The sequence below is a fragment of the Balaenoptera ricei genome, chromosome 21, assembly GCF_028023285.1.
Source record: "Balaenoptera ricei isolate mBalRic1 chromosome 21, mBalRic1.hap2, whole genome shotgun sequence".
Classification (NCBI taxonomy): domain Eukaryota; kingdom Metazoa; phylum Chordata; class Mammalia; order Artiodactyla; family Balaenopteridae; genus Balaenoptera; species Balaenoptera ricei.
Window position 1 is genome coordinate 14,778,537 of NC_082659.1, and position 22,330 is coordinate 14,800,866.

At 37.2% G+C, this 22,330-nt stretch overlaps 1 protein-coding gene and 1 long non-coding RNA gene across 2 annotated transcripts in view; one reads left to right on the forward strand and one right to left on the reverse strand.

Annotated features, from left to right (window-relative positions):
• Positions 1–22,330, reverse strand: part of LOC132356508 (uncharacterized) — a 64,979-nt gene that overhangs the window by 35,056 nt on the left and 7,593 nt on the right. The window contains exon 2 of the long non-coding RNA XR_009499896.1: positions 12,281–12,332. This is a non-coding gene — a long non-coding RNA (uncharacterized LOC132356508). The remainder of the gene's footprint in view (positions 1–12,280; positions 12,333–22,330) is intronic.
• Positions 1,429–21,800, forward strand: LOC132356506 (coagulation factor XI). Its single transcript, XM_059909356.1, has 15 exons — positions 1,429–1,439; positions 2,289–2,344; positions 7,760–7,922; positions 9,183–9,289; positions 9,962–10,121; positions 11,357–11,466; positions 12,180–12,339; positions 14,437–14,546; positions 14,639–14,801; positions 14,891–14,997; positions 17,513–17,681; positions 18,882–19,057; positions 19,639–19,734; positions 20,299–20,438; positions 20,712–21,800. Exons 2-15 carry the CDS (start codon positions 2,290–2,292, stop codon positions 20,871–20,873), a joined length of 1,878 nt encoding a protein of 625 aa, XP_059765339.1. The 5' UTR covers positions 1,429–1,439; position 2,289; the 3' UTR covers positions 20,874–21,800.

The window sequence follows — 22,330 nt, forward strand, 5'->3', positions numbered from 1 at the left end:
TTAGCCCTCCATTGGTGTCTTAGTGCACTGAGATCTAAAGAAAGTTATGTGGACTTCCCTGGTGGCACAGTGTTTAAGAATCTGCCTGCCAATGCAGGAGACATGGGTTCGATCCCTGGTCCGGAAGATCCCACATGCCGCGGAGCAACTAAGCCCGTGTGCCACAACTACTGAGCCCACAGGCTGCAACTACTGAAGCTCACGCACTCTACGGCCCGCACGCGGCAACTACTGAGTCCATGTGCTACAACTACTGAAGCCCACACGCCTAGAGCTCGTGGTCTGCAACAAGAGAAGCCACCGCAATGAGAAGCACGCGCACCACAACAAAGAGTAGCCCCCACTCACCACAACTAGAGAAGCCCGTGTGAAGAACCAACGCACCCAAAAATAAAAAATAAGAAAAAAAGAGGGCTTCCCTGGTGGCGCAGTGGTTGAGAATCTGCCTGCTAATGCAGGGGACACGGGCTTGAGCCCTGGTCTGGGAAGATCCCACATGCCGCGGAGCAACTAGGCCCGTGAGCCACAACTACTGAGCCTGCACGTCTGGAGCCTGTGCTCCGCAACAAGAGAGGCCGCGATAGTGAGAGGCCCGCGCACTGCGATGAAGAGTGGCCCCCACTTGCCACAACTAGAGAAAGCCCTCGCACAGAAACGAAGACCCAACACAGCCAAAAATAAAAAATTAATTAATTAAAGTTATTAAAAAAAAAAAGAAAGCTATGAAAGTCGCATATTTTTCCATTTTTCAGAAGAATTTTAAAGTCTAAAGGCATTCAGTGTTTGCAAGTGGGATAAAAAAGAGCTGGGCTCATTAGAACGAATCCTACCTTCCTAGACCTCTGAGGAGGTAACACTGTATAAATGGCAACTGTGATTGCAGAAGAGCAGGGCATCTACAATCGGCCCCTTACTTTCTACCCACTCTGTAACCCCCGAACAGCTGAGTTTCATTTCTCTCTATTCTGAGCATCAGCAAGTCCATCAGACTTCCCTTGTTTTCTTTTTAAATGGTGAAACTCAAGTTAGCCTGGAATTAATGATTAACAGTTGCTATTTGAAAGTGTGGTTAAGTGCAGCTTTGGCCAGCAGGCATCCTAATTTTGACCAACTGCTAAGGCACACGGGCAAATTCAAGTTCTCTAAGCTTCTCTGTGTGTCACTTGTTTAAATGCATAGTAAAATGAGGGAGAAAAACATTAATGTATTGAAAAAGCAAGCACCTCTACCAAGGTACGTGCTTGATATGCAAAGATTTTAAGGACTTTCACAGGCATGCTGTACAAAGAGATGATGTTACATCACACTGGGAACCAGTAAAAGTAAATATTAAAGTTAAGTGAACATTACCTGAAAAAACTCATTTAGAGGAGGATGAAAACCATTTTGGAAAAAGAAAGACATTCTTATTAAGAATTGCAGCAAACAAGGAGATTCAGGTATGATTTCAAAAATTATTATTTAAGATTTCCCTCAAGCAATTATTCCTTGAAGTGCCTTTTTCTATTGTACCATGGGGTTTTAAAATATTTTTACAATAGACAATGATTGATTTTTAAAATGTGTCTGATTTAACATTTTGGAGGTTTTTAGTTAATAACCATAAGCAATGTGGGAGGAGATGCAGAACAGAAGAAGAGTAATAGTTTGTACTCAATAGCAAGTATTTTACAAATTAAGAAGATTTTCAAGAGCAATATGAACAAATCAGAAGACTTGATTTGTCTCATAGCAGGTTTTTCACAGAGCTGTAAGTTCAGGGCTTTGTGGGGATAAGTACATGTATGAGTGACCAAGACAACCTAGGAATAGATTTGTAACATAATTTTTAAATTAGAAAATTTTGTTAGTAAAAAATCATTTATAGCTTCTGCGATAGATTTAGAAAAGAAACTTCGAAGATGGAAAGAAAGGAAATGAATTGAAAGAGAAGAAAGAAATGGAAAAATTGGGATGGGGAGAGGGTCAGATGATGGCAGCAAGAAATGTCTGATTAATAGTGAGCTGGAGGTGGAGGAGAGGGAGGGAAGGGAGGAAAGTGAGAGGACCCTTCCCTTTTAGCCCTTGGTCCTTCCCAACCATGAACGTGTTGACCACTGCACATACGCATGCTGAGGAACGCTCTAGGGTTGGGGAAAGATACAATTCAGCTTATGATAGGAGCTCTGTGAACACTGCTGAATTAACTACTCCTCTCCCTCCATATTTCTTGTAAACTCTGATATCAGTAAATTAATTATAAATTCACATTTTGTGTTCTAAACACATGTACATTTTTCTTTTTGTAGGATGACTTTATTATATCAAATGGTACATTTCATTTTATTTGCCTCAGTTTCTGGTGGTAAGTAGAGTTTTATCTTTAGTATGGACTGGGAATAGCTTGGTTCCCTGACTTGTGGATGAGAAAACAGAAGGGTATAAGCCCAGAGAGGAAAATCACACTATTGTCCCCATAGATGTGGGAGAATTCCATGCCATCTACTCCAGGGAAGGAAATAAAGTCTTTTTATTTATTTTCTGCTTAAGCCTTCAGGGTTTTTCAAAGCAGGGAAGGAAATTGAGGTAAAGGAATTGTTCATGATAGTAAGAATCTATGTCTATATCTATATCTATATCCATATCTGTACTATGTTTATGTCTAAATCTATATCACACATTTAAATGATATTTAAGACCAATATTAAAAAGCAGAAATCTTGACTTGCCTCACTGATTAGTCAATTTTCCATAAAGCAGTCAGTTCAATGCAACACACACACACACACACACACACACAGAGGCCATTTTGGACTGAAAAATGTCCCCCAAAATGTCCCAAAATGCAAATATTCCTACATAGTTTATGCATTTCAATAATTTAACCACTGCTGTGAATTCTCCACTCTACATCATGTCCACTAAATTTGTTTATAAATTACTTAACCAATATTCAGAAGGACATATCAGTTCAAGTATTTTTAGCCCTTATATTTATTCTTTATTTAAAATGAAAGTTTAAGCATTCCTTTTAAAAAAATCTTACATATATTACATTTAATTTCTGCTACTGTTGCTAGCATTTAATGCACAGTAAACTTTTTTTCTGGCATATGTGGAAAATGGTAAATCTAGGTAAAGAGATTTAAAATAAAACAAATTTTACTACAGTTCATAATTTCATTTTTCTTTGTGACAAGATGCTTATCCAGGTTATTATATTCCTTCATTGTCATCATTATGAAATAGTATTGTTATTTAATTGATAGGTCAGTGGTAACTCAATGGACATATTTTGAACATTGGACCCAACAACAGCATCTCTACATATATACTTTCTTTACATATGTGTATGGAACATTTACAAAAATTGACCACATAAAAGGCCCTAAAGCAAGTCTCAACAAATTTTAAAGGATTAAAACTCTACAAAGCATGTTATCCAATCACAACAGAATTGAGATAAAATGCAAAAAAAGACAACTGGAAAATCACAAATGTTTCAAAATTAAATAATACCCTTTTAAATAAATACTGGTCAAAGAAGAGATCACAATGGAAATTAGAAAATGTATTGAATTGAATAATAATGAAAATACGGCTTATCAAAACTTTGGGACGTAGCTAAATTGGTGCTGAAATCAAGTGTGTACACTTACGTGCATATATTAGAATAGGGAAACAGTAAAAATTAATGATGTAAGAATCCAGTTTAAGATGATGGAAAGAGAAGAGCAAATTAAATGCAAAAAAACTAGAAAGAAGAAAAAAATAAAACAGCAGAAATTAATTAATTGAAAAACAAACATATATTAGGGAAGCTTAACTTAGTCACAGTCTCCAAAGCATGTTGTAAGGCCAGTGTGATCTTGATACCAAAACATGACAAGGACATTGAGACAGGGATATTATGACATTTTGACAATATACAAAAACAGGCACTTTCTAGTTCACCCAAAACAGATTAACCAGTTTTTACTGGCACTAAGAAGCTGTGTTTGGATTTGGAAAATCAATCTGCCTTGTAAATTTAAATGATCCAATTAGTAGGTGGTATATTTTAAGAAATACAGCACCTATATTAAACATGTAAAATCTGTTTAATTTACCAAATAATTAATAAGCTTCTTTAAAGCAACACTTTAATATAGCATGCTTGCTTTGCACTAAGAGATGGGATTTGCTTGGTCAATGGGACTATTTCGAGGTGCGAATAGACCCTCCATTAATGGAGGCTGCCGTACAGCTTCCTTAGAAGCAACACAGAGCCTGGGGAGAGGAGGAAGATTCACTTCACCCACAGGTCATTCTCAGGGAGCTGCCAATTTTGGAGAAAATCATGTTATATACAGAGGTTATAGGTGGGTAATATAGAAGGCATATGGGGTGGATTTTTGAGGAGAGCTGTGGCAGGGTCCTTGACTCTCTTCTCCCATGTATCCCTTGGCAGTTTAGTGAACTGGACTCCATCCTCAGAATAATGTTTTAAAGAAATGAAGTGAAAATACATAGGATTACCAAACAAATAAACTATATTTAAATATAGTTTGTTAAACTGTAAAAAAAAATTTATATAGAAATAGATGTGCTTCTTATTAACACTTTATGTAATAAGATTTAGTGGTGGGTGTAAAACTGCATAGTAATTACCATCAAACTAGTAATGAGTGATAATGATATTTTGAGATATCTGCAACTGTAGTGTTTTTAAATCTGCAATTTTTATTATGACAAAGGCACAGATACTGTGAACCCTAATGCAGTTTGTTCTTACATTAATAATGGAAATATATGCCATATTTTAGTTAGAAGCTAGGGAAGATAAAGATGAAATTTGTCCCCATTTAAGTCCATGGACTGTATAATCCTCTAAGCCTTAGTGATAATTTCTACTGTTTTTTACCTATATACTTTCCCACATATTTATTGGTATGTTGGTTATTACTACAATAGAAATTAGTTATTTTAAATTTTATTTATTTTATTTTTGCTACAATAAATTTGAGTGATATTTTATTCTGTCCAAATATTTTATTTTTGTTATATATATTTATATATTTGTTTTTATATTAAGAAAACTAAGGGTTATATTGTAGCATTTGTCAATAAAAATATACCAAGATTAAAAACTACAACACTTTTATTCAGTGACTAAGTAATAATGACCTAAAAATCCACAATCTGGAATATTCAATATCTCTTTCTAGAAACAGAAGAAAATTTTAATTTTATGCAATTTAGCTTTGTTTGTATTTTTAACTTACTTATGGTTTCAATGGAAGGGGATTCAATAATTTTTCCAAGAGTCTAAAGTTCCTGTTCCTGCCTATTTATTTATTTGTTTGGTTTTTATTTTTCCTCCAGTTTTATTAAGGTATAGTAGACATACAGCACTGTATAAGTTTAAGGTGTACAGCATGATGATTTGACTTACATACATTGTGAAATGATGACCACAATAAGTTTAGTGAACCTCCATCATGTCATAGAGATACATTAAAGAAATTGAAAAAAATGTTTTCTTATGATGCAAACTCTTAGGATTTCCTCCCTTAACAACTTTCATATGTAATGTACAGCAGTGGTAATTATACTTATGTTGTACATTATGTCCCTAGTACTTATTTATCTTATAACTTGAAGTTTGTATCTTTTGACTTTCTTCATCCAATTCCCCTCTTCTCCAATGTCTGCCTCTGGTAACCACAAATCTGATCTCTTTCTAAATGAGTTTATTTGTTTGTTTTTGAAGTATAATTGACCCACAAGACCATATTAGTTCTTGAAAAACAAAACAAATGAACAAACATAACGAAACAGAAACAGTCATAGAAAAACAGAATAAACAGGTGGTTGCCAGAGGGGAGGGGGATAGGGGGAGGAGAGAAACAGGTGAGGGAGATTAAGAGATGCAAACTTCCAGTTGCAAAATAAATGAGTCACAGGTATGAAATGTACAGTGTGGGGAATATAGTCAATAATTATGTAATATCTTTGTATGGTGACAGATGGTAACTAGACTTGTCATGATGATTACTTTGAAATGTACAGAAATATCCAATCATTATGTTGTGCGACAGGAACTAACATAGTGTTGTAGGTCAATTAAACTGGTCCATTTAGGAAATAAAATGAAAAATAAACAAATGGGACCTAATGAAACTTAAAAGCTTTTGCACAGCAAAGGAAACCATAAACAAGACAAAAAGACAACCCTCAGAATGGGAGAAAATATTTGCAAATGACGCAACTGACAAAGGATTAATCTCCAAAATTTACAGGCAGCTCATGCAGCTCAATATCAAAAGAGTAAACAACCCAATCCAAAAATGGGCAGAAGACCTAAATAGACATTTCTCCAAAGAAGATATACAGATTGCCAATAAACACATGAAAGGATGCTCAACATCACTAATCATTAGAGAAATGCAAATCAAAACTACAGTGAGGTATCACCTCACACCAGTCAGAATGGCCATCATCAAGAAATCTACAAACAATAAATGCTGGAGAGGGTGTGGAGAAAAGGGAGCCCTCTTGCACTGTTGGTGGGAATGTAAATTGATACAGCCACTATGGAGAACAGTATGGAGGTTCCTTAAAAAACTAAAAATAGAACTACCATACGACCTAGCAATCCCACTACTGGGCATATACCCTGAGAAAACCATCATTCAAAAAGAGTCATGTACCACAATGTTCACTGCAGCTCTATTTACAATAGCCAGGACATGGAAGCAACCTAAGTGTCCATCAACAGATGAATGGATAAAGAAGATGTGGCACATATATACAATGGAATATTACTCAGCCATAAAAAGAAACGAAATTGAGTTATTTGTAGTGAGGTGAGTGGACCTAGAGTCTGTCATATAGAGTGAAGTAAGTCAGAAAGAGAAAAACAAATACTGTATGCTAACACATATATATGGAATCTTAAAAAAAAATGGTTATGAAGAACCTAGGGGCAGGATGGGAATAAAGATGCAGACCTACTAGAGAATGGACTTGAGGACATGGGGAGGGGAATGGGTAAGCTGGGACGAAATGAGAGAGTGGCATGGACATATATACACTACTAAATGTAAAACCGATAGCTAGTGGGAAGCAGCCACATAGCACAGGGAGATCAGCTCGGTGCTTTGTGACCACCTAGAGGGGTGGGATAGGGAGGGTGGGAGGGAGAGAGACGCAAGAGGGAGGAGATATGGGGATATATGTATATGTATAGCTGATTCACTTTGTTATAAAGCAGAAACTAACACACAAAAACAACAACAACAAGAACAAAACACACACACACAAAACAAACCAAAAAAACTGGTCCATTTAATATAGTGAGGTGATGTAGTACGTTATCACATCCAGGGCCATCGAATGCTACCCGAAGATGATCACTGTGGAGCCTTTGTTTCATATAAACATGGAGTTTAGACACAGAGCAGTGCTGGGGAAAGGGAAAAGCAGAGGCCATTCTAGACCTGCAAGCATTTTTGCCAGTGAAGATCTGAGAAACGAATCAATTGCTCACAAAGCACCCACGTCTCCAAGACAATCATTCAGAAGCACCATTCCATTGAGGCACACATGCCATTTAGTGATTTTCTTTTCTATCTGAGGCTGCTTATCCAATAAACTAAAAGGTTTTATTGCCCTGATTTCCATGTTCAGGCATATTTCCTGTTAAGTAGCCCTACTTCACTTGCCTTTGTGAGATTATTACCTGATTGGGTATGTGCTCACTAAGATCCCAAGTAACACGTGTCATGTATTATAACAGAGTGTGTGACCAAGCTGTTCCAAGATGCCTACTTTAAAGGAGGAGACATTACTGTTGTTTTCACACCAAATGCCAAGCACTGCCAAATAGTCTGCACCCACCATCCAAGGTGTTTGCTCTTCACTTTTATGGCTGAATCCTCATCTGAAGATCCTACCAAGTGGTAAATGTTTGCTTTTCTACATAGAGGAAATAGATTTTATACGACAGACAGACAGACAATTACCAACAATAAATTGCCATCTACCATTTTATAAAATTTAATGTTAACAATTGGAAAATGTATTTTCCTTCCATTGAAATATTAAATATTACAGAAAAAAGAGTAGTGTTTAGGCAGCTCAGGAGGAACAGACATGCCCCTCAGTGTGGTTTCTTGTGGTCTCAATATTAATGATACTTTCTCTCTTATTTCTTTCTACTTTAATGCCAATTAATCATTTTGTTCTTTGTTTTTCAATTGATTATTGATATTTGATATGATTTAAACCGGTACTTTTCCCTCAATTATTTTATTAGAAAAAAATTCATTATTTATAAAGGTAATTTGAAAGAATAGTACAATGATTTCCTATCGCCCCCAAGACTTTTTCCCATTTTTGTCTTCCCTATTATGTATGTGTAGATGTCTAACCATTTGAAATAATTTGAAACCATCATAACACTTCACCCCTAAATATTTCAACATACATTATCTTACACAAAAAACATTAAAAATTAATAAGAATCCCTTTATATCATCTCAATTGTCCCCCAAGTGTAATTTATAGCAATTAACCAGAATCTTATTAAGATTCGCAAATAGCATCTGGTGGTTTTGTCTCTATAGTCATATTCTTAAAATTTTTAGGACATTCCATCCACCATTTTTGTTTCCATATTGAGCTTGAAAATTTAATAATAAAGCTTTACTGCAGAATGAAGTTATTAACATCTTTGTGCATTATTACTGCATTCATAGTATTTACATAGTGCCCTGAACTTATAAAATTTACTATTCTAGAATCTACAACAGAGATTGGCAAACTTCTTCTTAACAGGCAGAGAGTAAATATTTCAGGCTTTGTGGGTCCAGAGGCAAAATCAAGGATATTATATAAATACTTACACAATGATTTAAAATGTAATCATTAAAAAGTATAGAAACCCTTCTTAGCTCATTAAGTGTACAGAAACAGGCAGAGAGCTGCATTTAACCAACAGGCCATAGTTTCCAGTTAGGAAGGAGCATTACATGTGATCTTTTCAATGTCGGGATGTTGGAATGAAAAACAAACTCACAGTCTTGCTAAGAATATATTTGTTTTGGCATGAGATGGAGAAGTTTGTTTCCTTCTCTTTGACTCTCTGTGTTTTGACTTTTGAGACTCATTATTTTAAAACATAGATTTTCACCCAGTAATGTTATTTTTTTTAAAAACAGGTTTACTTGCATCCTGAAAGACAGTGTCGCAGAAACACTGCCAATGGTCAATATGACGGGAGCAATTTCTGGATATTCTTCCAAGCAATGCTCAGACCAAATAAGTGGTAAGATGTCTTGCTAGAATTGATATATACTAGTTATTGTGATGTGTACGTGCAGTTACATCAGGTATGGTTTTGTGGCTATGAAATAAAACCGGGCTATATGGAAACGAGGTCTCCTAATGAAGTTCTTTCCTCGTAGAGTAAAAACTAGCATACATGCCTGTCCCCCCTACCCCATTATAGTTCATTAAAATTTATCTCATAGGACGTATCTAACTACATCAGTTCATCATTCATTTATTTTCTTTCTCCTTCGCAGCTTAAAGTTTTATATGAAAGTCCTTATTAAATATATTAATTCAAATCAAAGGAAGCAACCATAAAGATTAAGATGACCCTTGTCTTAATGGTGAGATATTCCAGATACTTGAATAGGTTAATTAGTGAATCAGTCCATCAGTGGAGTTAAGGAGACAAGAGATGCCAGTTCATAAAGCTGAAGCAGAAATGTACAAGTCTAATATTGCTGCAGTGTAAAAAGGACACTGACATTCTCTTACTGTTTCCATATGAGAGTAGGAGTCGAGCAGATTAAAGTAAAACTAGAGGCCTTCTGAGGAAAAGTCAGGGAAAGAATTGAAAGAGCAAGTCTGGAGGGACTGTTGCTAAGATAGAATTATCAGATGCCCCCAGAGACTGGAATATAACCATATTTTCTGATTTTATTTCCAGCTTGCAACAAAGATATTTATGTGGACCTACATATGAAGGGCCTGAACCATAACAGCACTATTACCAAGAGTGCTCAGGAATGCCAAGAGAGGTGTACGAATGACATGCACTGTCACTTTTTTACATTCGCCACAGAGCACTTTCCAAGCGTAAAGTATCGGTGAGTAAGCTGTGGACTGAGCCCAAGGACCTTAGATTATCCGATAGAAAACAAAATGAGATTCTTTTTTTTTTTTTCCTTCCACTTGTAGGGGTCAAAAATTTATTTTTGACCCCTACAAGACAATTCTATAATAAGCACTCCCAGTTTTCTTGATGGAAAATTCATTTAAAGTCCAACTTGGATGCATTTCATTTTGTAGTACAGAGTCTGTCTTTCAATGACGCTTTTAAAAAATGTTTAATACACCTTCTAGCTAATTTGAAGAGCGCTACATTTTTAAAGTGGCAATTTTGAAACAATTACAGTGGTCTGACAGTTCCATTCTCAGCCTAAAGGATGCTACAGTATGAATCTATAGAATCAAAATGAAAAAACTACTCAGATATCCTTCCAAATAACAGTTCCCCACCTGAGACAAAGTAACTGAAACCCATGTGAAGTATTTTAAAACTTGCCCCCTACTGGATTTAGAAATATTCCAGGTATAAACCTCCTGTATAAGAATATAAAAGGATCTGATCTGTAATTGATTAATTTCTTTTCTCTTAAAAAATATTTTTAGGGAAAAATATCATTAACTTTTTTATTTAGAAATATTTGAGATGTTCTGGATTCGTATAGGAAACTACACTTATCTGAAATCCAACAATGAAAGAAAAGTTCAAATGACTGGTATTTGGATTTTAACATTCTGCTCTACACATTCACAAAAAGGAGATGAGTGGAAATAAAGCGTCAAAGATTTGTTTGAAGAAAAGCAACGATAACACAGAATGAAACCCTCAAATTAATAATCAAGTTTTCATGGCTTTTCTTTAGCTCAGCTCAAACTACACCTTTTTACATATTTTACATCTAAGATTCAATGCAGCATGAACAGCAAGCCAGGTAATTGTGAGTTGCTACGTATTATAAAAAAGTTAAAATGCTAAAATTGAGAAGAGCTTGAGAAGTCATCAATTCCTACACCTCTACTCTTCATGTCACCACCCATCTAAAGCTGTCACTTTACTGACGAAAAAATAAAGCTGACAAAACTCACAGGACCACCAGCTCTTTGCAGAGCTGGGACTCAAAACCAGCTGTCCAGTCTCTCAAATCAATACTTTTCAGAGCAATTCTTTAGCTATCACGCCCAGGCCGTCTCTAAATGTGAGTTTCTTATTATCTTATGTTTTTCCTTATTTGCATTTGGAGGGATAAAATATTTATCCGTTTTGGTCTTTATTTAGTAACACTTGTCTGTTGAAGTACACCCAAACGGGAACGCCAACCAACATAGCAAAGCTCAGTGAAGTGGTGTCTGGATTTTCACTGAAGCCCTGTGCGCTTTCTAATCTGGGTAACTATTATTTTCTTAATGAGGTAGTTTAGCCATTAAATAGTAGGTGCTGATTATGTGTACGATGGGCATAACTTAGGATACCAATTTGTGCCTACTGATGAAATGGACCCAATGATCTTTCATCTTCTTCATGAGAAAAAACTCATTATGTTCTATATGATTAAAGCTTATATTTGAATTTAAAGCTTAAAACAATCACTTCAGTTATCCTAATTTTAAAAAATGTAAAAGATCCTGGGATAAACTAACTTTTAAAAATTACTAAGACCTTGTTTCTTTAGTGCAATTTTAGGTTCGCAGCAAAATTGAGGGGAAGGGATAGAGATTTCCCATATACCCCCTGCCCAGACACATGCACAGCGTCCCCTATTACCAACGACCCCCGCCGGATGGTACATTGGTTACAACTGACGAACCTACACTGACACACGTATAGTCACCCAAAGTCCATAGTTTACATTACGATTCACTCTTGGAGTTGTCCATTGCATGGGTTTGAACAAATATGTAATGGCATGTTTCCATCATTAGAGTATCATTCAGAGTATTTTTCACTGCCTTAAAACTCCTCTGTGTTCTGCCTGTTCATCCCTCCCTCATTCCCCAACAAATTTTTTATATGGAATTTACAAATACCATGAGTGGGATTTTACCTTTACCGATGCTACTGGTGAACTGACTTTCTATCTATGGTTTCTTCTGTTGTACAGCTTGTATTAGGGACATTTTCCCTAGAACGATGTTTGCAGACAGTAACATTGACAGTGTCATGGCCCCAGATGCTTTTGTCTGTCGCAGCATTTGTACTCACCATCCCAGTTGTTTGTTTTTTACCTTCTTTTCTCAAGAATGGCCAACAACATCTGAAAGGTAAGGAGTTAAGATTGTGTCATGTGTTATCTTTTCAAACAGTTGATCAAAAGCCACCATTAAAAACTCTGAGCAACTACAAATTTTATCTAAATGTCTGTCAAGGATACATAAAAGTTGCAAAGAAGAATTCCTAGTTCCTCTTTCTTTCCATTCCCCACCTATTGACTGCAAATCTGGTGTTACTCAGGACTCTTGCTTTTCTTTATGTTAGGGAGGTCTCTGCCTTCAGAGAGTTGCTAGTTCTGAAAGGAATGAAGAAAATAAGGATGGTCATTAGGAGGCATCTTAGTTCAATGCCTGGTTAAAATAATTGAACCTGGAGCAGAAAGAATTGGAAATATCAGTGACTTGCCAAATCCAAAGTGGAGAGGGGTGGAACGATGGCCTTCATCAACAGAATCGTGGGTAATGGTGGAGGGAGATTTGAGAATTTAGACCCTGCTTCCCTACTGATGGGTATTAACATTGGAAACCATAATAAAGCACAGGAAATTGCTATGATCATCAAAGGGATGTTTGCTGGGGTTGCTGCTCCTCATTAACAAAATTCACTAAGAAAAAGAAGAAGAAATCTTAAGATTATTTGCTTAAAAATCTAGATTGTATGTATTATCTTAATCTGAATTCTCAGAACCCTTGTTATTTGCTTGACATTGCTGTTCATTGTTGGGGAGAGTGTCCCCCAGAGCCATCCAGCCAAAGTAAGCCCTTGAGTTCCTGTTTATCAAGCAAGACTGGTTTTTTATCAAGTGAGGATATAATTCCGGAAGTATAATGCTAGGTTTGTCACATGAGACTATATCTGTTACTTTCATTTTCTCAACATGGTTCTAAGTGTGGGGATACCATTAGTCAACTCAATAGATTAAAAACCCTGCACTACTTGGACCAGAGTGGAAGTAAAAGAGAAGTGATTAGATTGGGATATATTGTCAATGTACAGCCAATAAGATTTGCTGACGGATTGAATGCCAGCTGTGAAGTAAAGAGTCAATGATAGCACCAAGATTTTTGGCCCAAGAAAATTGGAAGGATGGCAATGCCAATGAAGAGATGGGGGAAGATTTCTTACAGAGATGATTTCAAGAGGCAAGAGGTGCCTGGTAGCCATCCAGAGAGAAATATTGAATTGGTGGTTAGAAAGGGAAGTCTGGGATTTAACAAAGGAGGTTTATGCCCTAGATCTGTGTTAGGTGTCACCAGGATACAGCTGGTAATTAATGCCAATGAAACTGGTGAGGTCACCAAAAAATTGAATGCAGTCAGAGAAAGAGAGGAGGTCAAAGATTGAGCCTCGAGGCATTATAAACTTCAGAACTTAGAAAGATGCCTTTGTAATGTGTTATTTTGTCTTAATCACTGCTCTTTTTCTTTTGTATTCCTTTTATAAAATTCCCAATCAATACCTATAAGAGGAGCAACACATTTAATCCTCATTACAAGGTGAGAGAGGAACATGGGTGCTACAAGCCAAGACTTGGCTTCTTAAATTTACGTTAATGAATATTAAATAAAACTAAATATCCATTTCCTCAGCTGTATTAGCCACATTTCAAGGACGCAGCCTATGGCTGGCTAGTGGCTATTGTATTGGCTGGCATAGACGTGGAATATTTACGTCATTGCAGAAAATTCTGTTGGACAGCACAGCTCCAGACTGTGATTTTGTGCTAATTCGGAAAAGTTACTTCCTCCCAGAAAGATGCTGCCTGGGTGTGGAGTCTGTGGTGGATTTTGCTTATCCCTGTCTACGCCTACAGCAACTCTGGGTAGCAGATTTGCAGGTAGCATGAAAATCCTTGAATCGTTGAGATAGTCTAGGAGAGTTGAGAGAAAGAAAATAAAAAAGGAAGGTACTAGGAACAGTGATGTTGAATAGAGCAAGCTTAGAAAATTTAGAGGCAGTTTGGTAAATTTGTCTACAACCTATGGACCATGGAGTCTGAGTCAGTGATTTATGAATAGTACTTTCAAAATGGGAACAACTTCCCTATTAAATGCCAACAGGAGCTGACTTCTATATGTGCTGTGAAAATGTCTTCTTCTTTGATATGTTTTACATGATATCTCTATATTTCCCTTTTTTACTGTTAGAAATCTGTGTCTACTTAAAACGTCTACAAGTGGGTTGCCAAGCGCACGCATTAGAAAGAACAAAGCTCTTTCTGGTTTTAGTCTACAACACTGCCGGCACAGTGTCCCAGGTAAACAATGAAAGCTCTTCCTTCTGACTGAGAATCAACAAATGTGTGCTACGGTTCCACGTCTCATATCTGATACGTGCTTTGCTGTCTAGTGTTCTGCCATTCTTCATTCTACCGTGACACTGATTTCTTGGGAGAAGAACTGGACATTGTTGACGTGGATGGGCACGAAGCCTGCCAGAAAACATGTACCAACAGCATCCGCTGTCAATTTTTTACCTATTCTCCATCTCAAGAATCTTGCAACGGAGGGAAGTAAGACGTATGATGAGTTCCACAGATGCTCCTGCCCATCTAGCTGAAGGGAGGAATTATGTTTATACCATTTTGTTTCCAACCTGCAGGGGAAAATGCTACTTAAAACTTTCTGCAAATGGATCTCCAACTAAAATACTTCATGGGAGAGGAAACATCTCTGGATATACGTTAAGGTTATGTAAAATGGATAATGGTGAGTTTAATGTCACTTGAAAAAATGCATCCCCTGTATACTGAGTATGTCATGACTAAGAGAGTCAGTAGTAGCTACAGAGGGGAGAAAATTAGTAAAGTAATGAACTTAGATGCAATTTTCTGTTATTTTCACTGCTATCACTCAGGCTGACCTGTTTTAAAGGTAAATATTGGGCTTTGACTAAACTCTGCGTTGCCTGGCATTAACTGAATATGTGTTATAATTTGATACATTTATATAACCAGTATTTCCTGGTGAGACTCAGGCTCAGCCAAAATTTTTACGTCTGATTGTTGTTATCAAGGTCAATAATCTTTCTTATTATCCTTTATAATAGAAATATCAATCAGCATCTTGGTTAATCAGATTAGTCATTTTCTTTCTATTGGCTATTACTTGATCTTTAATTCAAATATAAATAATCATCATATGTTTGGAAAATTATGTATCTGTGCAAGAAATACTCAAGTGGCTCCTTCTCCAGGGCCTTTAGATTTCCTGCAAGTGTTCTGCATATTTATGAATATTAGGAAAAGTTATAGTAAAACCTTATTAATTTGTAACAATGAGTAGGGTGGAAATAAAAAGATTGTCTATATTAAGCCAGACCTATAATAAAATAAAAATTATAATACACATCAGATCAGCAGTGCTTCCATTCCAGTGGCCAATTTCTGAGCATAGTAACAAAAGATGGTTTGTAGGCAAACAACACTGTGTAAGGGATGAAACAGGAAAGAGCCTAATACACACATTCCTCTCTAAATTATTGTAATAACCTATTATGACTTTAATGTTCATTGACTTACATACACTACATGTTTTTAGACTTTTACTGCTTACTGCCTAATATTATAATGCAGTATAAATTAAGTTGCAACTGAGATTCAATGAGTGAAATGGAAGTGATAATTATGCTTTGTCATAGATTTCAAAGTATGAAAATCTTCCGTGTCAGAAATATTGGCTCTACTGAGAGGTGAATAAATCCTTAACTTCTGAGAACTTGTTTTGTATAATAGAACATACAATATTACTGTATACTGTGTCCAATGCTAGCATCCTAGCTGGGAAATTCTGCCTTTCTAGGGCTTAGAGGGGCTCTGATGGGAATCTGGATGGCTCTAGCTTCTTCAAAAAGACAGTAAATTGAGTTGTATCTCATACATTCTCTGTTTTTCTTACAACAAATTTACCTAAGACAAGAAGGAGCATTTACAATCATTCTGTTGTCTTGGTTCTACCAAGCAATGGAAAGGATGCAGCAAATTTTGCTGTTAGTGATGTTGACATAGTTTAAAAAATGGGAACCAGCACTTATACCTTTAATTGCAGAATTCATTCTCTATCCTCCTTCCTTCTCTTTTCTAATGAATCTAGGGACTCTGGTCTCTAGAGGTTACAGAATAAATCAGGTGTAGATTGATAGCTAAAGCAGAAAATATAAGATAAAAGAAAATAAAATCTTATGTCTTTTTAGTGCATCTTCTGAAATAAGTGAAACTAGATAATTAGGTTTTGCTGCATTATATTAGATGAAATAATACCCTAATATGAGAGGGAATATCTAACTGAGATGTTTATCATATCTTGTACTGTCATTTGTCTACACTATAACTTAACTTTGTGAAGATACAGAGCAATTGGCATTCAAAGAAACATCTCTTAACACAAAATGTTAAGGCTAAAAACAAATATTTAAACCATTTTTTTGAACTGAGAAACCAAATAGAACGAACACCAAGACCTATAACTCATCTTAATAAGGTCTTGATTTAGTTGTTCTTAATATATTTTAGTTACTGATCTATTAATTTTCTAAGACAAGAAAGAAAACAGAAGGGTGAGTTTGAATCAAAGTCCTTGGAAACATCAAAGGTTGAGCAGAAAACCCCAGTCTGTCAACAAGACCAAAGGGCAGAAGCAGTTCACAAACAGAAGGGCAGCCAGGTTTGGATGTGGGTGGAGCAGGAGTGACTTGGACCAAAGGGCAGCTGGAACGGAAGGGGATGCGGAGGAATCGGACAAAGGCCACAGACTGAGTAGAAGGTGCTGAACTCTTTGTAACAGCAGTTCTTAAACATTAGTGAGGCTGATTAAAACTCAGATGACTAGGGTCCACTGTCAGAGTTTCTGATTCACTAGGTCTGAGGTGGCGCTCACGAATTTGCATTTCTAACAAATTCTCAGGTGATGCCATTGGTCGGGGGCCACACTTGACAACCATTGCTTTAAGAGAACCATTGAGGTTAGCGTTTGATGGAGGGTAAGACTGCCTTGCCGCCCCAGATGAGGCATTACTTGGGGGCATGCGATTACAAGGTGACTCACTCATTCAGTTTTTATGTGCATGTTGTGCTTTGCCAACTTGATTCTAAAGTGTCTTCAAGTCAAGGTCATGGTAAATTATTGAATCCAGGGAAGGTTTTCTTCCCTGTGTGCCTGAAGGAACATAACTACTGTTGGAAAATGAAGATTTAGGAACCAACTCACTGCAATCCTTCTGCTGTAGCGTGTACAACGAAAATCAAGCCCAGAATTGTGGGAGGAACCAAGTCTGTTCTTGGAGAGTGGCCGTGGCAGATAACTTTGCACATCACATCTCCCACCCAGAGACACCTGTGTGGAGGCTCCATCATCGGAAACCAGTGGATATTAACAGCTGCTCATTGTTTCAGCGAGTCAGTACCACTGCTGTTTTCACTCGTTCACCATACTCACACATAGATGAAATCTATCCCTAGTATTTTAGTACAATTTTAAAGATGTAAATTATCCTATTTGCTAAATTAATTTTCTGTCTTTAGTGGTAAAAAGCAAAAAGGAAGAGCCACTCATGATCTACCAGCATCAGAACAGGTGCAGGAACATGGCTGTTTGACTTCATAATATTCCACTTTTCCAGTTAAATGTATACACATCCCCAGGGCAGTTCTGGTTATTTCCTATTGAGAGCGTATCATCTTCTGTGCACTGTCTGGGCACTGGGTCCAGAACTAAACTTGAAGAGAATTTCCTGCTCCCTGAATCTAATTTCCCATTTATTCCCCCTCTTCTTCTCCCTCTCCCTGCCCCTCCCCCTCCTCCTTCTCCTCCTCCTCCCTTGTCCTCCTCCTCCCCCTTCCTTCTTCTTCTTCTTCTTCTCCTCCTTCCTATTCTTCCTCTGCTTCTTTCTCTCTCTCTCCTCTCTCGTTCTCCCTCCATCTCTCTCTCTTTCTCTCCCACTGTGTTTCCAGACCCATAAGGAAGAGTTTATTATACATCATCAAATTGGATTCCCTACTTAAGTCAATTTCAATACTGGTAAACTTAAACGCTCCATCGGGAGAGCGTTCAGAGTATATGTAACCCGGGGAATTTTAGTTGGCCAAACTTCCTCTTTGCACTTCAGTATCTTCTGGGTTGTTTCCAGACATAGTTTTGTGTTTTTGTTAGTAGGTTTATTTTATCAGTATGCAACTTACTCATATTATTACTCAAAGATTCATTTGAGGTCAATAGTCTCTTTTACCCTTTACATATGGGAAAATGGAGTACCAGAAAGTCCAAGAGAATTTCTCAGGGTCACAGCCAACGACCCCAGCAATGAAACTAAAACCCAGAACTTTTTTATGTGTGTGTGTGTGTGTTGAAGGGCAGAAAAAGTATTCATTGATTTTTGTGTGTTTAATATAAGGCAAATGATAGCCCAGGACATTCCATATAGGAGGACTATGTGACTGAAAAACTTTAGCATAAAATCACTTCTTTCCACTTAAAAGCCCACCGTTGGCAGAAAATATTACCTAGTTAGTAACAGTCAGTTAAATAGCACTGTACCTCAAATGCTTGGGAATTATTCGGTAAAGGAATTTTCTTTTCCTCGATTGCTTACTCCTTAGGGTAGAGTCACCTAAAGCTTTGCGTGTCTATAGTGGCATTTTAAACCAAGCAGAAATAAAAGAGGATACATCTTTCTTTGGGGTTCAAGAAATAATAATTCATGATCAATATGAAATGGCAGAAAGTGGATATGATATTGCCTTGTTGAAACTGGAAACGACAATGAATTACACAGGTATGGAAAATTTTAAACAGAAAGTTGTCTACAGTGATTACATGGAGACGATGGTTCACACTCCCAGATTCATGGCCAGACCCTGGCAATCTCTCCATGTGTTATTATCATGAAAGGGGGAGGGGGATGCCAAGCTAGTCTTAAGACGGATGTGCTTTCCTGACGACTGCATCTTATTTTGGGGTGTGGGTGAAATGGTAAGTTGTCCCCAGGCTTCTTCAGATGCACAGAATGACATAACTTCATAATATACTGGAATATTAAAGATGATTTTTATCTGCTTTTTAAGGAAGAAAGGATTGTGGGTCAGAATGATGAAGCAATTTCTACAGGGTCACAGACCTCGCGAGAGTGACAGAGTTAGTGGAGAGGGCTGTGGCTTGGCTCTCTCGTTCCCTCATCCTGGGATGTGTGACAGATAACGCTGAACACGAGGGATGAAAATGTATGACAAGGAGGCAAAAAAAAAATGAATATAATAAATAGGGAACACACTAAATAATAAAACATGAAGGAAGTTTTTCCTGGGAAAGAAGATGTATTTTGTTTCTGATAATTAAACTGTGATTTTTAAAATTTAGATTCTCAACGACCCATCTGCCTACCTTCCAAAGGAGATAGAAATGTGACATATACTGAGTGCTGGGTGACTGGATGGGGGTACCAAAAATTAAGAGGTAAGAAATGATGTTTCTCTGTGTGCTCCAGCTCAAGATACATAACACAATTTAGTAATAAGCTTTTCCGCTCTATCAATTCATACAGCTAAAATGAGAGTAAAATAATAACATTATTCAATTGCAGAAAGCATATTAATAAAGATGGAAAGACAAAAATCACTCAAGTGAAGGTGACACCTCATCTGTTTGACTGGAAATTTTAAATATGACAATCTCTTTAAAGACATTATTTTTAATGCAGTTTAATTCGAAACTTAGCACTTTTCAGTAAATGTCTTAGCCTGTTATCCAATTATTTTCTCTGGGAAGCAATTCCAGTTAGAGCCATAATTAATTTTGGACTTAATTAACATTAACAAAATGGTACTCACAATAGTGAGAATAACACCTTCTCTGTACCCTGTAATTATAAAAGGTCCATGAAGTAAACCTAATATTTTTTTCCTTCTAGATTTTTAGATAGGTATGGTTTTGATTTTAAATACATATACTTATATTTAAATTTGTATATCTATTATATATATGTGGTTGTTCTATTAACAAACTAAAAATTTTTTTCAGACAAAATACTAAATACTCTCCAGAAAGCCCGGGTACCCTTGGTGACAAATGAAGAATGCCAGGCAGGATACAGAGGGCATAAAATAACTAATAAGCTGGTCTGTGCGGGCTACACCGAAGGTGGCAAGGACGCCTGCAAGGTAACCGCGCTCTCAGCCGACGGAACGCGCTCACGTTCGAATGTTTGGTGCATTCTTAAAGCAGTTTTCTGCCAGTGAGCGGGGAACACAGTGGATTTGTTTTCCTTACCCTGAAATCTGATAGACTGAGGGAAAAACAAGAAATCCGGTTCTTTGAAGTTTACTAAAGGGCCAAGACAGAATTTTAGGTGAAATCACTTGGATGAAAATGTATTTAAGATGAGAAGTGTCTGACCTGATCTGCGTGCCTTTTCTTTTCTCCATTTGTCACAGGGAGATTCGGGGGGCCCCCTGTCTTGTAAGCACAACGAGGTCTGGCATTTGGTAGGCATCACGAGCTGGGGCGAAGGCTGCGGCCAAAGGGAGCGGCCAGGTGTTTACACCAACGTGGTCGAGTACGTGGACTGGATTTTGGAGAAAACGCAAGCAGCTTGAAAGAGTCCCCAGATGCCATTTGACTCCCTGAAGGGTAAGCCAGATTATTCCCTGGAAGAGGGTTTGGATTTCACCGAAGAAGACACTGCACCATCATTTTCCTCCACAGGCTACAATTCTGAGACTGTCACAGATTGAAGGGGTTTGGTATTGGTAAGAACACGCCAAAACTGTCATTCGCAAAACTCCCAGTTCCGCTGTCATCAGAGGGTGATCAGCACCCAGTCTCTTGCTTGTTAGTTACACCGTTCCTGAGCCAAAGGAATACTATAAGATTAAGATATTTGAAGATGAAAACATACCCAGATAGACCAGAAAAGAATCAAGTAGTGGCACCAAAGGATCGGATAGAACTCCTCAAAGAAACCACTGTAAAAAGATCTGTTAAATGAAAAATGGGAACTGGAGAAAATGGAAACAAGGGCAGTCACCATCAAATCGCAAGACTCTGGGCTCTGCGTACATGCACACATCTCTTTTGTAAAGAAAGAACTTGACTGAATTTGATGGCAGGTTTTCAGAATAATCAAGAATTCTTGTCATGTCATTTTTAAATATTTTTAAAATTAGTTTGGGTAGAGACAAGCTATGAGTGAGTGTGAATGTGGGTTCCAGAATTTCTGTATGGGAAAGGATTAAAAGCAGCAATTCACCTGGACGTGGGACCTTAGGGGACGAATCTTAAAGGTGTTCTTGCCTAGAAAACTATTTGTGCGTGGATTTCATATTTATTTGCATAGTTTTGGGTAGGGGAGGGCTGATGAAGATGAGGGGGTAGGCCAAAGACCTCCTAAGATAAGCTGCCTCTGTGAGTGTGGGTTTACAAATCTACATTTATAGATGATAAATGTATTGGACAGAAATCAAAATAAATTACATCCATACTACGGGGAAAACGATTTGGGAATAAATGGATGGTTACAGTAACGTCTTCAGCATCTTGAAAGTGGCTCCCTGTATTCTCAGTACTGGGGTGTTCCCTGTAAATATTTACCTTGTTATATAGTGCAAATATTTACCTGGTTATTGTTGCTGATATAGTTTAATAATCTAGAATTTTCGCTGTCTACACCAGTTTTCAATCCGTGTCAACAACTTATGTCAATATTCAATCCAATATGTGCAGTATTTCTTGAACAGACTGAGCTGGTGGGATACAGCAGTGAGCCAATAAATAGATCCCTACCTTCTTGAAGCTTCCGGTCTAGCTAGCAGGAGCCACAAAAATAAAATAATTACACATGTATAAAATATATCATATAATTCTAAATGGAAATGAGAGGGAGGCACAGGGTTCTATGAGAAGTTAAGGAAAAAGAGAGTTTAGGGAAGGTTCAAAGACTGGGATAAAAAGGAATTTGTCTGAGGAAGAAACAATAAAAACAAAAGCAAGCAAACAAACAAACAAAACCCCCAAAATCAAAAAATTGGAATGGCATTAAGGCCTTAGCTACTGT